General features: G+C 48.0%; 1 protein-coding gene across 1 annotated transcript in view; it reads left to right on the top strand.

Moving 5' to 3' along the window:
* Positions 1 to 1,409: 1,409 nt before the first annotated feature.
* ptchd4 (patched domain containing 4) overlaps positions 1,410 to 14,027 on the top strand; it is a 30,287-nt gene continuing 17,669 nt past the window's right edge. The window contains exons 1-2 of the mRNA XM_030110669.1: positions 1,410 to 2,255; positions 10,829 to 11,321. Coding sequence (XP_029966529.1) covers positions 1,656 to 2,255; positions 10,829 to 11,321 — 1,093 coding nt within the window. The 5' untranslated portion in view covers positions 1,410 to 1,655. The remainder of the gene's footprint in view (positions 2,256 to 10,828; positions 11,322 to 14,027) is intronic.

A 14,027-nucleotide genomic window follows, 5' to 3' on the forward strand; every position in this document is an offset into this window, starting at 1 on the left:
ATTGTCCACAGCTCGGTTACTCACAGCAGAATATATACAGCGGAACTTCTTCTTCTACACTTGCAATTTAGAAAAGTAGTCGCTGAAAGCGCGCAAGCGTCTGGCTTGGTCTGCCGCGGCTTCCGTAGTTCAGGGTGCGCGCGCAGACATGCAATGGAGCTGTGTGAGAGCGCCCTGTTTGGGCTCTTAAAATGTACTAAATGACCTCGTTAAGAATTAATTATGGACGTTACGCGCTCAGGACACTTGGATTACAGCGGACGAGCAGTATGAAGGAAAATGGGAACGTTTTGTGGATTTTATGGACCATTTTTTCTGTCGGGCTCTGTCGGTCCCTGTTTGTTGACAACGAAAATCCCCAAACATCTCCAACTGCATTTGATACGTCAAAAAAGTGCTCCAGAGTGTTTCTCAGCATGAGGGTGAGTAGAAAATGAGGCCAAATCGTTTTTTGGGTGGAGTATTCCTTTAAGGTTGAAATTAAGACTTTTTTACTGAATACATCTTGCAGTAGAGCTGCCTCTGGTCACCCTGGACCACTTTCCAGTGAAGCTGCTGGAGGTTTAGATGCTGGGAGAACGACACTCAGCTTCTTCTCAGCTTGGTTCATGACGTGTGTCTCTCCTCCTGCAGTCTGTGCAGGTTTCTTCCCGGTTGAGCGGATTTTCCACCGTCCACCGTCACATCTTCCGTCTTCACCCCCAACATTCCACCATGTCATGTCTTTCAGTGTAACCTGAAACACTGAGAGCATCAGGCAGGTTTTGGTGAAGCCCCCAGTGGGGTCAGACAGACTGGTCTGGCCCCCCTCACCCTGCCTGGCCCCCCTCACCCGGCCTGGCCCCCCTCGCCCTGCCTGGCCCCCTCGCCCTGCCTGGCCCCCTCGCCCTGCCTGGATGTGCTGCCAGAGGCTCACAGGTCGGGTTTTCCCCATTCATGAAGTCAACACTGAGTCATTCCTGCATGGAGCTGCTGGACGCTCAGCCACCTGCAGGACACGCTTTTTCTTTTTTACTCATGTTGCCTGTTGCCTCCACTGTTCCTTAAATAACCAGCCCCCCCCCCCCCCCCCCCAGCCCCCCTCCACATGGTTACAGTCAGACACATAAACCATTCTCCAGCAGCACCGGCACCGCTGCTCGCGTGAAGCTGGAAGCGGGGCAGGGTGAGGAGGAGGAGGAGGAGGAGGCGGGGGGGTGGAGGGAGGGAGGGGGGTGGGGGGCGCACGGACGCACATCGCACCGCCGCGGCTCGTCGCTGCCACTGCAGCCGGCGCAGCGATCGAGGCTCACGGCTTCCTCTCCTCCGCCGCAGCGGAGGCGGAACGGCGTGAGATCGGCCCGGACCGGCGGAGAAAAACCCAACAAACCGAGACACCAAGAAATCCGGGAGGATGGTTTTTTCTGACTGGTCTGCGCGTCTCGCTCTTTCGCTCCGTGTGTGTGTGTGCGCGCGCGCGTCCGCCCCGTCTTGCCGCGAATTGCTGCAGTGCCGCTTTTCCAGGTGTGTGTGTGTGTGTGTATGTGTGTATGTGTGTGTGTGTGAGCGTGTGTGTGAGTGAATGCGTGTGTGTGTGAGTGTGTGAACGTGTGTTGTAGCCCGGTGTGATTCTCCTCCGACTTGTGCCGAGCCGCGGAACGGGAGTCTCATGTCACATGTGCCTCATCGGAGGAGACGGAGCGTCTGCGAGCGGGATTCTGTGGAGGATGCTGCGGCAAGTGATACACAGAGGGCTCAAGGCTTCGTTCTACTGGCTGGGCTTATTCGTTAGCAGGCACCCCGTCTTCTTCCTCACCGTGCCCGCCGTGCTCACCATCATCTTCGGATCTACCGTGCTGAGCCGCTTCAAGCCGGAGACGGACCTGGAGGTGCTGGTCGCCCCGACGCACAGCCTGGCCAAGATCGAGCGGAGTCTCGCCAACAGCCTGTTCTCCATCGACCAGTCCAAGCACAAGCTGTACTCGGATCTGCACACGCCGGGCAGATATGGCAGGCTGATCCTGCTGGCCAGGTCCGGGGGGAACATCCTGGAGCTGGCCGACCAGGTCCTGCAGGTGCACAAGCAGGTGCTGGATCTGCGCGTCAATTACAAGGGGTTCAATTACACCTTCGCGCACCTCTGCGTGCTGAGCCACCGGGACAAGCGCTGCCTGCTGGATGATATCATCACCATCTTCGAGGACATCAGGCAGGCGGTGCTCTCCAACAGCACCTTCCACAAGGTGCCCGTGAGCTACCCCAACACCACGCTAAAGGTGAGCCGCCCTCATCTTTTATTTGCTGCACATGCATGTCCAGAGTCTGCCCCCCCCCCCCCCCCCCCCCCCCCGCCGCCTCCTCCTCCTCCTCCTGCCAGCAGAGGACGGTGACTGTGCAGCATGTGGAAGCAGACTGGCCCTCACAGCTTGCCATAATTTCTGAATGAACGCTGTGGGCTTGTTTCCGCTCCGGCTGCAGATTGCTACATACATCAGGCGGCTGGGGAAGCCCCCCCTCTCCCCCCCCCCCCCCTCTCCCCCGAGCTGCTGCAGGTGAATTGATTGGCTTTCATACAAACGGCCCTCTCCGCACACGCATGCATGCATGCACACGCAGCAGCACACGCACGAAGGGATATCCTAACAGCCCCCCCCCCCCCCCCCCCCTCGATGCAGCGTCTCCCTTCTGCTGTTCTGCAGGAAACAGCATGACTTGGCCACAGCTGCATCTCTCTCTCTCTCTCTCTCTCTCTCTCTCTCTCTCTCTCTCTCTCTCTCTCTCTCTCTCTCTCTCTCTCTCTCTCTCTCTCTCTCTCCAGTCTGACTGACTGCACGCATGCAAGCGATCACACACACGCGCGCGCGCAACGTGCACGGAGGAGGCCAACGAGCCCCGTGCTCGAGTGTTGGTCTGAAAATCTGTTGCATACATTTGCAGCTTTGCCTCTTTCTGTGTTGATGCAATCAGCTTCCCTCGTTGCCACACAGAGATGCATTCACATCAGGCACCTTCACCAAAATGTTCCAATAACTTAAACCCAGAGTCAGAACTCTTCATTTTACAAACTTTTATTTAAAAAAAATATTAATAAAATTGAAACTCGTCATTTTTTTTAAGGCTTTGTTTAAACAGCCTATTTTGTTCCAGTTTTATCAGGTGCTGCAGGCTCGCGCCGGCTGGTGGAGTGGTGTACTCTCTGTTGGAGTGTTTGTGGTTCAGTTCCTCATCTCTCCCTCCCAATGTGGGGAAGTGTCCTTGAGCAAGATGCTGAACCCTAAATTGCACGGAATGCATGGACCGAGCTCCAGACATGGCAGCTGCCTCCACTGGTGTGTGTGTGTGTGTGTGTGTGTGAGGGTGTGTGTGTGAATGGGTGAATGTGATTAACAGCATAAAGCACGTTGGGGAACGCTCAAGTGGTGGAAACGCAACATATAAGTGAAATCCATTCACTGTGCACTCAGAACGCTCTAATAGGTGCTCTTTACTCACACTGGGTCCAGCCCTGTTTTACTCTCAGATCAGTCTCACGTAAAAACATTCCTCACACAGCTTTGGTTTATATTAACATTTGTTAAAATTGACTTTTATTTTGACAAGTAGACTGATAAAATAACCTGGTCAAGAGGCAGCAGGGAGACAAAACAAATAGATACATACATCGATAATACACTGTCTGACAATCTTAACATGAAAGTATTTATTAGGTTTACAGTCATATAAATTAGGAAACAAATCAGTGGCGTTTTCAGGTGTAGATGATTTGACTTATTTGAGTGGAGCTCCAGTCACTGAGCGGGGAGCGGCATGGTCGTACAGGAGACTTTCTGTGGATTTTATCTCTTTAATGTCAGAGTGGGAAAACTGTCTTTCACCATCACGGCTGCTGCAGAGTCTCTGGCTGCGTGATGTTAATGTCCCAAACATCTCACGTATCCACAAAGAAGCTCTGCTGGACTCAGATCTGTGGAGCTTTTTGGAGTCCAGTTTGAGATGTTCCATCTTTGTTCCGCTGTGTTATTCTGTTGGACGTCTTCATCAGAAGGTGTACGCCGTGGTCATGAAGGGATGGACGTGGTCAATGCTCAGGTTGACTGTGGAAAAGCTCACAGACGCTCTTCTGCACACTGCTGGTTTCAGCGCAGACATATAGGCTGACGGCCATGTTGGATTGCTGTTAGCAAGACTCTCAACTACTAAACCGCCAAGTCCAGGAGAACACGGACCGGTTCTGCTCAGGACTGAACAATTTCCTCAAGTACTTTCCAAAATTTCCACCCTAGACGTCATTCTTAACAAAATTAGGTTTTAACTGGCTCGGAGCACCGCTGTCATCTAAACAGGGGTCACTGAGGTTTACCGCAAGAAAAATATTGGGAATCTCGAGTATAGATCACGATTGGACACCAGCTGTTAAAATACTTTTAATCTGAAAAGTTCACCTTTATTTTCCAGTCTTGCACAGTTCGACGAAACGTGCTGACATACGTCTTGACAGTAAAGTTATAGAGCAGAAGCATCTAACAGAAAGTCTATCTAATCAGTAAAATGAGGCTAATTGATAAGGGAGTTCTACTCCTGAGCGGTTCCTGATGCAACCTGGCGAGTTTTCCACCGTGTCGTCCATCAGAAAGCGTCAGCAGCAGGCGGACGAGAGGACGAGACGCTCGGACGTTCTTTAATATTAATGAGGATGACAGAAGTAAGACGGGCTGTGAGTCAGGTCCTGCCTGCTTCAGACGTCTCCCCGCCGTGCTACATGCTACATGCTACACGCTAAAGAGTTTCAGGGCGAAGCTACTTGCTAAACATGATTAGAGTCTGACTGATACACTCACTTACAGTCGGAGTGTGTGTCCCTCAGTCTACAGTCTACAGTACACACAGAGCGGAGCGCGGATCGATGCTACATGCTGCTCTGAAGACCAGAGTTTCCCAACCTTTCCCTCGAGGGACCCACAAACCTGCAGGTGACCCCGCTGCTTACTTAAGATTACCTCCGTGTATACTCCAGACACTTTTAAATGATATTTTGAATTAATTAGACCCTTTTAATGGTTGAACTTAGTGGTTCTGTGACATAAATGACTTAAATCCAGACTCACCACCATTTAAAACATTAAAAGAAGGTTAAACTCATGATTGCTATTGCGAGTTCTCCATGCAGGATTGGACTGATGTCCAATACTGGTGTTGATATCGGTGGACCCCCTATAAAACTATTGGTGCCGTAACAATATCATATATTGCTTTAAAGCTATTTATTGTAAATTGTGTCAGATCACAACTGGCTTCCACACGCCTGGTGGCCTCTGAGAGCTCACTGCCACCGCAGCATGAGCTATCCGCCGTCCGCCGTCCGCCGTCCTGCGGCCTGCGGCGGTCCGCCCAGCCTCCATCACTGGAGTCGTTTGTGGTTCTTTCACTCCAAATCCAACAGTTTGATACCAAGAAGTCAGACGGTCTCTCTCTCCTGGAAACACGCAGCGAAGAAGGTTTGGATGTTTCTCTTGGGACACTTCCTGCCATCACCTGCCAGACTTTGTTGTTTTATACCTTTTTCCTCCATCTTTCCTGCAGAGGATCATGGGATTTATCTGTCTGGCGATACATTATTGAGGATACAGATCTGGATTTTAGAGCAAGGGTTTAAATCTTTGAGCGTTATTGACAGTTGTTCCAATAAGGACACGCTTTAGTACACAGTTTTCCCTGCTTTATAGCGTTTTCTCGCGTCGGTGAGTTGAATAACAGCCCAGCTGATGTCCGGCGTCTTTCTTCTGCAGTGGCGTTCTCGTGTTTGCTTTAGAGACGGTCTGGACTGGACCAGTTTAAGAAATGTTCTGCTCCGAGCAGAACCACTGTCATGACGGTCTCAAACATTCAACAGGAATTCAGCGCTGATAGTTGATCAATCAGCCGACCTAGTGGAAGTTTCCTCATTTAAAACTGAGTGCAAACACGTGGAGGTTCACCCAGCGAGGCGTTCCAGTCAGAATCCTGTCTTGGCAGAACTTAAATTCACAAACTATTGATTTATCCAGTTTTCCCTCATGAACACAGAATCCTTTCTTTTTACAGTCAGCAGCTCTTCTGCTGCTCTTCTTTTTTTCTTCGTCTTTAACTTTGTGATAGATCCACTCCAGTCTTGTGAGATTTAAGATGATTCATTACTGACAAGTTAGACTCTGTTTTAGAAGAGACTTTGGACATAGATCCTAACACAGCAGAAACAAAGTGAAAAATAAAATACTCAAATCAACAGGAAATTTCATGTAGATCCTAATTTTATGGATCAAATCATCCAGATGTTCTCATTGTAATGTTTTGTTTGGTTTTAGGGAAGAGTCTCTGCGTCTGTAGTTAAATGAATATTGCTGGTCTCAGTTCTCTGGGTTTGTCCAGCAGTGTTGGTTCTTGGTGTCGGCCGGCCGCTGGAGGTTCGTTCTCTTCCTTTATGAAACAGAATTTCATGTTTCCAGCTATGGATTTTCGGGGGCCTTCTGATTCTGCACCGTTGAACCTTCTGAGATTATTTGCATCCTGAAGCTTCAGCTTTATGCAGATGCGCGCCGACACACGTCTCCCGGTTTCTGCACACACACACACACACACACGCTCGCTCCCACGTGCGCGGTTCCTTCGCCCCCTGCAGCAGCCTGAAGCACCGCATGGCCCCGTGCGCCGCACGGCGCCGTCTGCCCGCCTTGACGAGCTGTCGGGGCCTCCTTCGCTCGCCCGGCTCTTTGAAGAGGCAGGCAGGGTTTATTTCTGCGCTTGTTAAACAGACAGATTTCCTGTTTGAAAAAAAAAAATCTAACTTTCTACCTTTTGCTGAGCAGAACTTTAAACACTCTCCCTCAGAGGAATCGCTTAAAATATCAACTCTTTGTTTATCTGTCGGCTGGATTTTCACTTGTTTAATCTTCTTTAAACTGTCAGGCAAATGAAAACACTTCAAGAGGGATCTAATAGTAGATTTAAATAGGATCCTGTAAATGAGGCCGGCGCTGCTTCATCGAAATGTTTGTGCGTCGCCAGCTTTAATAAGGACCTGAACAGCGTGCCGTTAAAATATATCACGAATCTACAGTGAGATTTAACATTCTGCCCACAGACAGGTGAGGACGACACACATTATCTCACCGCCGCTGCACCTGTTCGTGGGCGGCTTGAAGATTTTTTTTTTTTTTTTTTTTTTAATTTTCTTTCAGAACCGTTTTGTTAGAAGCTGAGAAATCAGGGCCAAATTATGACGTTTTCCAAAAGAAGACGTCTTTCTGCAGCGCTGCTGCTCTGAGGCCAGGAGGGACGGAGGGGAGGTGAACTGCTGGTCAGGTCATGGGTGAAAAAAGAAGGTGGAGAACGGCGGACGACTTGCACAAATGAGGGGAGGACTCCAACCAACGCTTTTAAAATCCAAAGGAGCTTTTGTTTGGGAGGGAAATCAGAGCCGGACATGTGGAAAGTAGTTTGAAAAGAGGGTTAAAGTTCACCTCATGAAGGTGTGTTTGTGCTTATTACAGATAAAGGGAGCAGCTTACTTCAGAATGTCTCCATTTTCCCTTCATTCTGGTTAAAAGGCTTCATTTGTGAAAAGACTCAGAAAACTAAGCTTTCTATGCTTTTATTTTTGTCATCTTCTATCTGCAGTCCAGGCTTTTAAGAAGAAAGTTCAAAGTTCAAAGAGTCTGACTCAGATACCATGTGGATTTTTTGGGAGGTCTGTAGACATCATTCAAGTTTTTCCCATGGTCTGGTGTAAAAGCCAATTAAAAAGCACAAAAATAGTCACAATTAAAGAATTGCAATATAAATCGAATCTGCACCCAAAAAAAAAAAAAAAAAAATCAAATGTGTGTGAGACAGCAGACTGTTGGATCTCGATGGTTCAGGTCATTTACAGTGTTTCATCAGTACTGCAGTGCTTTGGAGAAAAATCAAGCAGTTTTTCAGCGTAAACTTGAAATTCCTGATGTCTTTAATCAAACACCAGTGGCAGGGGTATCAAACATAAGGCCCATGGCCCAAAACTGTCCTGCAAGAGGCTCCAATCCAGCCCACTGAGCCACCAAGCACAGAGTAGAACTCTTAAAGAAAACAGGCTTTTTTCCACACATTTCTTAAGAGAAGCCAAAGTTATTTTTTGATATTTCACAGTATTTGGCACCAGAAGGCTTGAGTAGAATTGGCTTTATTCATTCATTAATTTCATTGTGCGCATTAAATGTTTAGTTTTTATAAAACTGATTTCATAGAACTTTTATAAAACTCATGATTTCTTTTCTCAATCACGTCTTATTGGAACACAAACGACATGCAGCAAAGCAAAGATATTTCCAGCCCATTATTACACGTAAGAGTGTTATTTATCAGATTTTATGGCCATTCCAACACATTTCTCAGATCTGACAATGAGCGACCTTTAAAAAGAGAGTAAACACTGACTTCTCCTGTCTTCGAAGCCCAGGCGGCGGCGGCGGCGGCGGCTGGAAGCACTGACACAGGTGCATCACATTCATTCTCACCTTAATGCCGCTGTTCGACAAGATCAAGCTGCTTGTTGCTTTCCGGGGAGGATGATGAAAATTGAGTGCCGGATTGAATTAAGTTGCTGGGTTTGAGTTATGCGCTTCCTGGCAATGTCACCTGAAGGTCATTTTTGTTTTCGCGCTGCCGTCCGTGTTCCTCAGTATAGCGTAAAACCCGAGTGGCGGCAGAAAGAAAAAGTACTTTGAAGCAATGATCAGTGTCACCGGTGGACCATCAGCTCCTGATTTCTGTGCTTTTCAATATGGAAGCTGTAGGAATGTGTATATTCTTTGGTTTTCCCGTCTGGAGGTTTACTGTCGTGACATTCCTGAGGAGATGCTCAGGAATTACAGCATCCATGTCTGCAGGCTTTCAGAGCGTCTCTAACCCCTTTAGCATGGATTATGGAAGCCCCGTTCGACCCGGCGTGAGTCACACTCCAGAAATACTCCGGGTCGGGCTTCGTTACACACTTCTCCGAGGTCCTTCTCCGCTGGTCTCAATGGGATCGACGGCTGGGGGCGGGTTGAATGGGTGATGGGCCCCGGCAGCGTTTAACCTCAGGCTGAGTTTCTACACTTGTGCAGGTTTTGAAGTTGTGTGAAAAATGGAGGTGTGATCGTATATTCTACCGGAGAAGGAACCCGGTTTGAAAACCTCATGCAGAAGGTTTTCGTATGAAACTCAATAAAGGCTTTTATTGTTGTGTTTTGGATCCCTGCTCGAGTAAAGTCGTGACTCGTCATGTTCAATTATTCTTTTCATTTTGTCGGTTTCATGTCTAACTCGTCCCTCTTCACTCCTCTTTCCTGAATCTTTCCTGATTATTTTTTTTTCCACCTGCGTCTGTTGATTTGTAAATTTCTGAATTTCAGACTCTCATCTCACTGCGGTGCGGCGTCCGCCATCATCGGTGAACCCGGCTGCCCCCATAAAGCCAGAGCAGAATAACTCATCGGCCGTTTTACCCCCTGGATGGGGCAAATTGTTTGCAGAACAATCAGAGGGATTTATTCTCCCCGAGGCCCAGAGATTTCCACCGAGCCCCCCACTGTGAAGCAGCACAACGCGCCGGCTTGACTGTGCCGGATTATTGTGTTCATAACAAGATAAATCATATCTGTAGAGCCTGCAAATTGAAAGTAAAATCACTCCGGTGGTTATCCGTCCTGACGGTGTTTGTCCTGCGTTCTTAGTTAAATACTTTGAAATCGATCTGCTGCCAATGTGTTCTCAGTTTTCTCAAACCTAAATCGCAAAGATTTAAAAAATAGGATACAAAAACTAGCAGCTCCAGGAGAGTACGGGCTGGGAGTCATGACGCTGTGGAGGAGAACATTGTTGACCCATGTGATCGAACAGCTCGACGCCCAAAACATGACGACAGTTCTGACTCTGACTCGCTGTGGAGCGAGCAGAGCCTCGGCCTGGGCCTCGGGGGGTAATCCACAAAGACCGAAACAGCGATCTGCCCGACAAACGGTCCCATGTGTGGAACTGTGACCTTTTCCAATGGGAAACCCGTAATTTCCCCGCAGCCAGGGGTTTGCCTGAGTGTGGGCTGATTACAGGCCAAGTGCAGGCTTCCCAATGCGAAAAAGTCACAGTCGTGATAGTTTTCCACTTTCATCGGGGTTTCCTGCTGCGGCGGTTCTCAGAGGTTGATTCCGTTATGAGGATCAGTGGAACGGCGTTTCCCTTTGATAAAAAGCCTCCACTGGTGTGTGAACGTGTCCTGGAATGGGTTCAAGTGACGAACATTTTAATACAACCTGGGGGGTTAAATCAGTGAAAAGTCCAGCGATTAATGACAAACATAAAGTTTTGTCCTGTTTCTTCCGGATCTGTCATCACTTATTTCCAGTAAACAATAGTTTCATCTTAAACATGACAGGATGCTCCAGCAGGTTCCCTCTGTTCTCCCATGTTCTGATTCCCTCCTGCGTTTATTGTCCCCGCTGCCTTTTTGAACTCCCCGCTGCTCCGAGCACTTCTTATCGCACTATTGCATTAGTGTCAGACTCCCGTCACTGTGATGACTCGCATGTGCCGGCTAATGTCATTATCCGGAAACCGACTGTGAAGCTCCGCATCAACCTTTAGAATCCATCACCAGGCCTGTCCGCGGCGGTGAGGCCGGCCCGACTCTCTGCTGCGCCGCTTCCTGTCTGCTCTGTGCTGTCAAGGGGCAGGAGGCCCGTTTCCATGGCAACGCTTTGGCCTGTAAAGACAGAAGTTTCAACGCGAAACGATGTATTTTCACTTGAAATGTGGTGTGAACGCGGTCTTAGGTGGTCTGTCTATCGATTCCCCACAGGATGGCCGGGTGTCCTTCATCGGGCACCAGCTCGGCGGCGTGTCTCCGCCCAACAGCCGCGACCAGCAGGTCAAGTTCGCCCGCGCCGTCCAGATCACCTACTACCTCCGTAACCACGGACCCGTGGTGCAGGACGCCATCGCCGAGCGCTGGGAGAACGAGTTCTGCGCCCTGGTCAGCCGGCTGTCCACGGCCGAGGCGCCCCACGCCTCCGACCAGCTCCACATCCAGTCGCTCACCTCCTTCAGCCTGTGGCGGGACTTCCACCAGACGGGCGTGCTGGCCAAGGGCGAGGTGCTGGTCAGCCTGGTGCTGGTGCTCCTGGCCGCCACCATCTCCAGCTCCATGCGGGACTGCCTGAGGGGGAAGCCCTTCCTGGGACTGCTGGGCGTGCTGACCATCTGCATCGCCAACGTGACGGCCGCCGGGATCTTCTTCATATCGGACGGAAAATTCAACTCCACGCTGCTGGGGATCCCGTTCTTCGCTATGGGTGAGTGGGAGCGCGGGTCGTGACTGAGATTGTGTGTTCTGTGTGTCTGACGGTTCGGTAAGTGGCTTATCAGGAGGCGACACTCGGAGCCGGTTGATTGGGGAGGGGATTAGCAGAATTGTGATGGGCTCTCCCTTGGATTGTATAGTGGTAATACATCGTAGCTGGCGTTGAAAAGCAGCTCCGTGTGAGGCAGCTTGTTCTTTTTTCATCTGCATTGAAAAGACAAAAATGTATTTTCAGATTTACATACAATGCGTCCCCGTCATTTGACATGAAAGTAATTTTTTTGATGTGCCGTCTGGTTAGACACACTTAAAATAGTCTTTTGTTTTAGTGCAGCCACGGAAGATGCTGGGAAGACGAGGAGTTTGGTGTGCTCTGCTTTGATGCTGCTTTGAAAGTTTGGTTTCGTTAAATCAGTCTGTCATAGCCTGTTCCTGCTGCAGACTTATGAGGCTGGTGTTCAATGACAAGCTGTTGGCTTTGGCTTCATTTTGCTGTGATGGCTCGATTTGAACATGTTTTAACAGAAGTCAGTTTAGCATAGATTTCCTAATTTGATTCGTCAGATTTCATCTGCTCCTAGTGTCAAGATGGAGAAGACAGGGTCAAAACCTGAGCAATGTGCCTCCAGTATCCTGATACGAGATTCAGTTTACAGTAAGACTGGTGTCAAATTACATAAAGCCGATTTTGTGTATCAGTAGCCACATAGTTTTTGAAAAAAGGATTTTTTTCTTTTACTTTTAAGGAGAATGGCCTTAGATTGATGGAAGTTGGAGCTTCATGAATTTTCCCAAACGTACAGCAACCTTGAAAATGAAAATAATTACCATTAAAAAACAAATCACATATATTTAAGTGAGGTTCAGTCACTCTTGTCATGTCTATATAGGATTAGTAAGTATTTAAAAAGAAATCTGAATCGTTCATCTCTGTGAAAAAGTTTTTTTTTTTTTTTAATCAAAACCACAAATTGGAAAAAAAAAAAAAACTTCAACCAGATTAAGATGAAAGTGTATCGTGTTGAATACAACTAATTGGAGACATACAGAAAGTGAATAGATGCTTTCCAGGCTTAATTCATTGGACAATCAAGGTTTAAGGTTTTCAAGGATGATTAAGCATTTAAAAAAACCAAAGACAGTCACAGTATGAATGGTGGTCAATGTCCTTCTCATTATGTGATCACTGAAAAGAAGTTTTCTTTGAATTGATCAAAAAAGGTTATGAAACCATAGCACAAAATGTTAGTTTTTTTTTTGTTTTTGTTTTGGGCGTTTGTGTTACAGAAGGGTCTATGTTTCTGCAGTGGATGAAAGTGTTGTGCTCATCAGTGAAATGGACATTTTCTGTCCTCACCTTCCATATTCCATTGCGACTGGTTTGTTTTAGAGTTGACAGACACTAGATACGAACAACAGCACCCACTAGTGGCCGGACATGCGAAATACATCTGTTTCGGTGCTTCTGCCGTTCTTGTATAGATGGACACGGTTTTCAGATTTTCTATACGCTGGTGTGTTTCTCATCCTCCACATGCTCGCCCTCCGTCCTCCAGCTCCACCCTGTCCACTCACTCCCGCTAAGGTCGCCACGTCCCCGGGGCTTTTCACAGCTCTGCTGCAGGGCCGCCTGACATAACTGAAGTTTAAATAAGACACTGAAACAGGAGACCAGAGCAGATTCAAGTGACCTAGAGGCAGGGGAGGAGGAGGAGGAGGAGGGAGAGAATGATTGAATAGGCAGCAAGTGTAAAAAGGAAAAGTCAAGGAGAGAGACTAACAAGGAGGGAAAAATGTCTGTGTGCGATGGTGTGACCTGATACAGTGCAAACAGGTAAGATAGATAGAAGGGGGGGGGGGGTGGATGAGTAGAAGGGCAAGGAGATAGAGAGGACTTGATAAAGTCCATAATTTCATGTGACAGGACCTTAAAGGCAGCAGATGTCCACCCTCCTCCTGGGAGGCCCTGGCTGAGACACACCCCCATCACTGTGTCAACGCCACATCAGGGCACACAGTGTAATGGAAACCGATGCCCAGTCTGCCACGGCACTGCAGCGCCCCCTACTGAGCAATCAATGCTGCGTTTGGGTTGATGGTTCCATTTCTTTCTCGGCTGAAATGATCCCTTTAGTGTGCCTTATTATTTCAAACTGCAACAGTTCTGGTTATAGATGGTGTTTTAAAAAGGAGTCATCGACCTTCAGAGTTGGGTCCTCAATTAGTTCTGATTCTGTCTTATAAATTACTAGAACTAATGCAATTGGTGAAATTTACAGCGATTACATATTCATGCATGGGATATCAAATGAGAAAAACAACACAACTTCTTAAAAAGTAAAGTTATGCATTCTAGATAAATGACACAATTTGAAAACATAATTTCATAGATATTCACTAAAGTGTGACTTTATGCTGATGACACTCTCTTTGATGTCTTTAATGCAACCTTTGACTTTAATATCCCCTGCATGTGGCTGTAATTTCTCTTTATGTTCTCTCTGAAAGCATTTTGGATTATCTCATTAGCAGAACAGCTGTTCCACTGATCCAGCAGTCATGAGTTTGCTGTTCCAGGCTGCTGTGGTGAAGAGGGAACACAGTAAAGCTCTCTGTTGACCTGTCAGTCTCCAACCCTGCTCTCACCTCTGCACATGAACTCGTGACTGAAAGAAAGAGAACACAGACACAAATGACT

This window comes from Salarias fasciatus, chromosome 15 (assembly GCF_902148845.1).
Source record: "Salarias fasciatus chromosome 15, fSalaFa1.1, whole genome shotgun sequence".
Classification (NCBI taxonomy): domain Eukaryota; kingdom Metazoa; phylum Chordata; class Actinopteri; order Blenniiformes; family Blenniidae; genus Salarias; species Salarias fasciatus.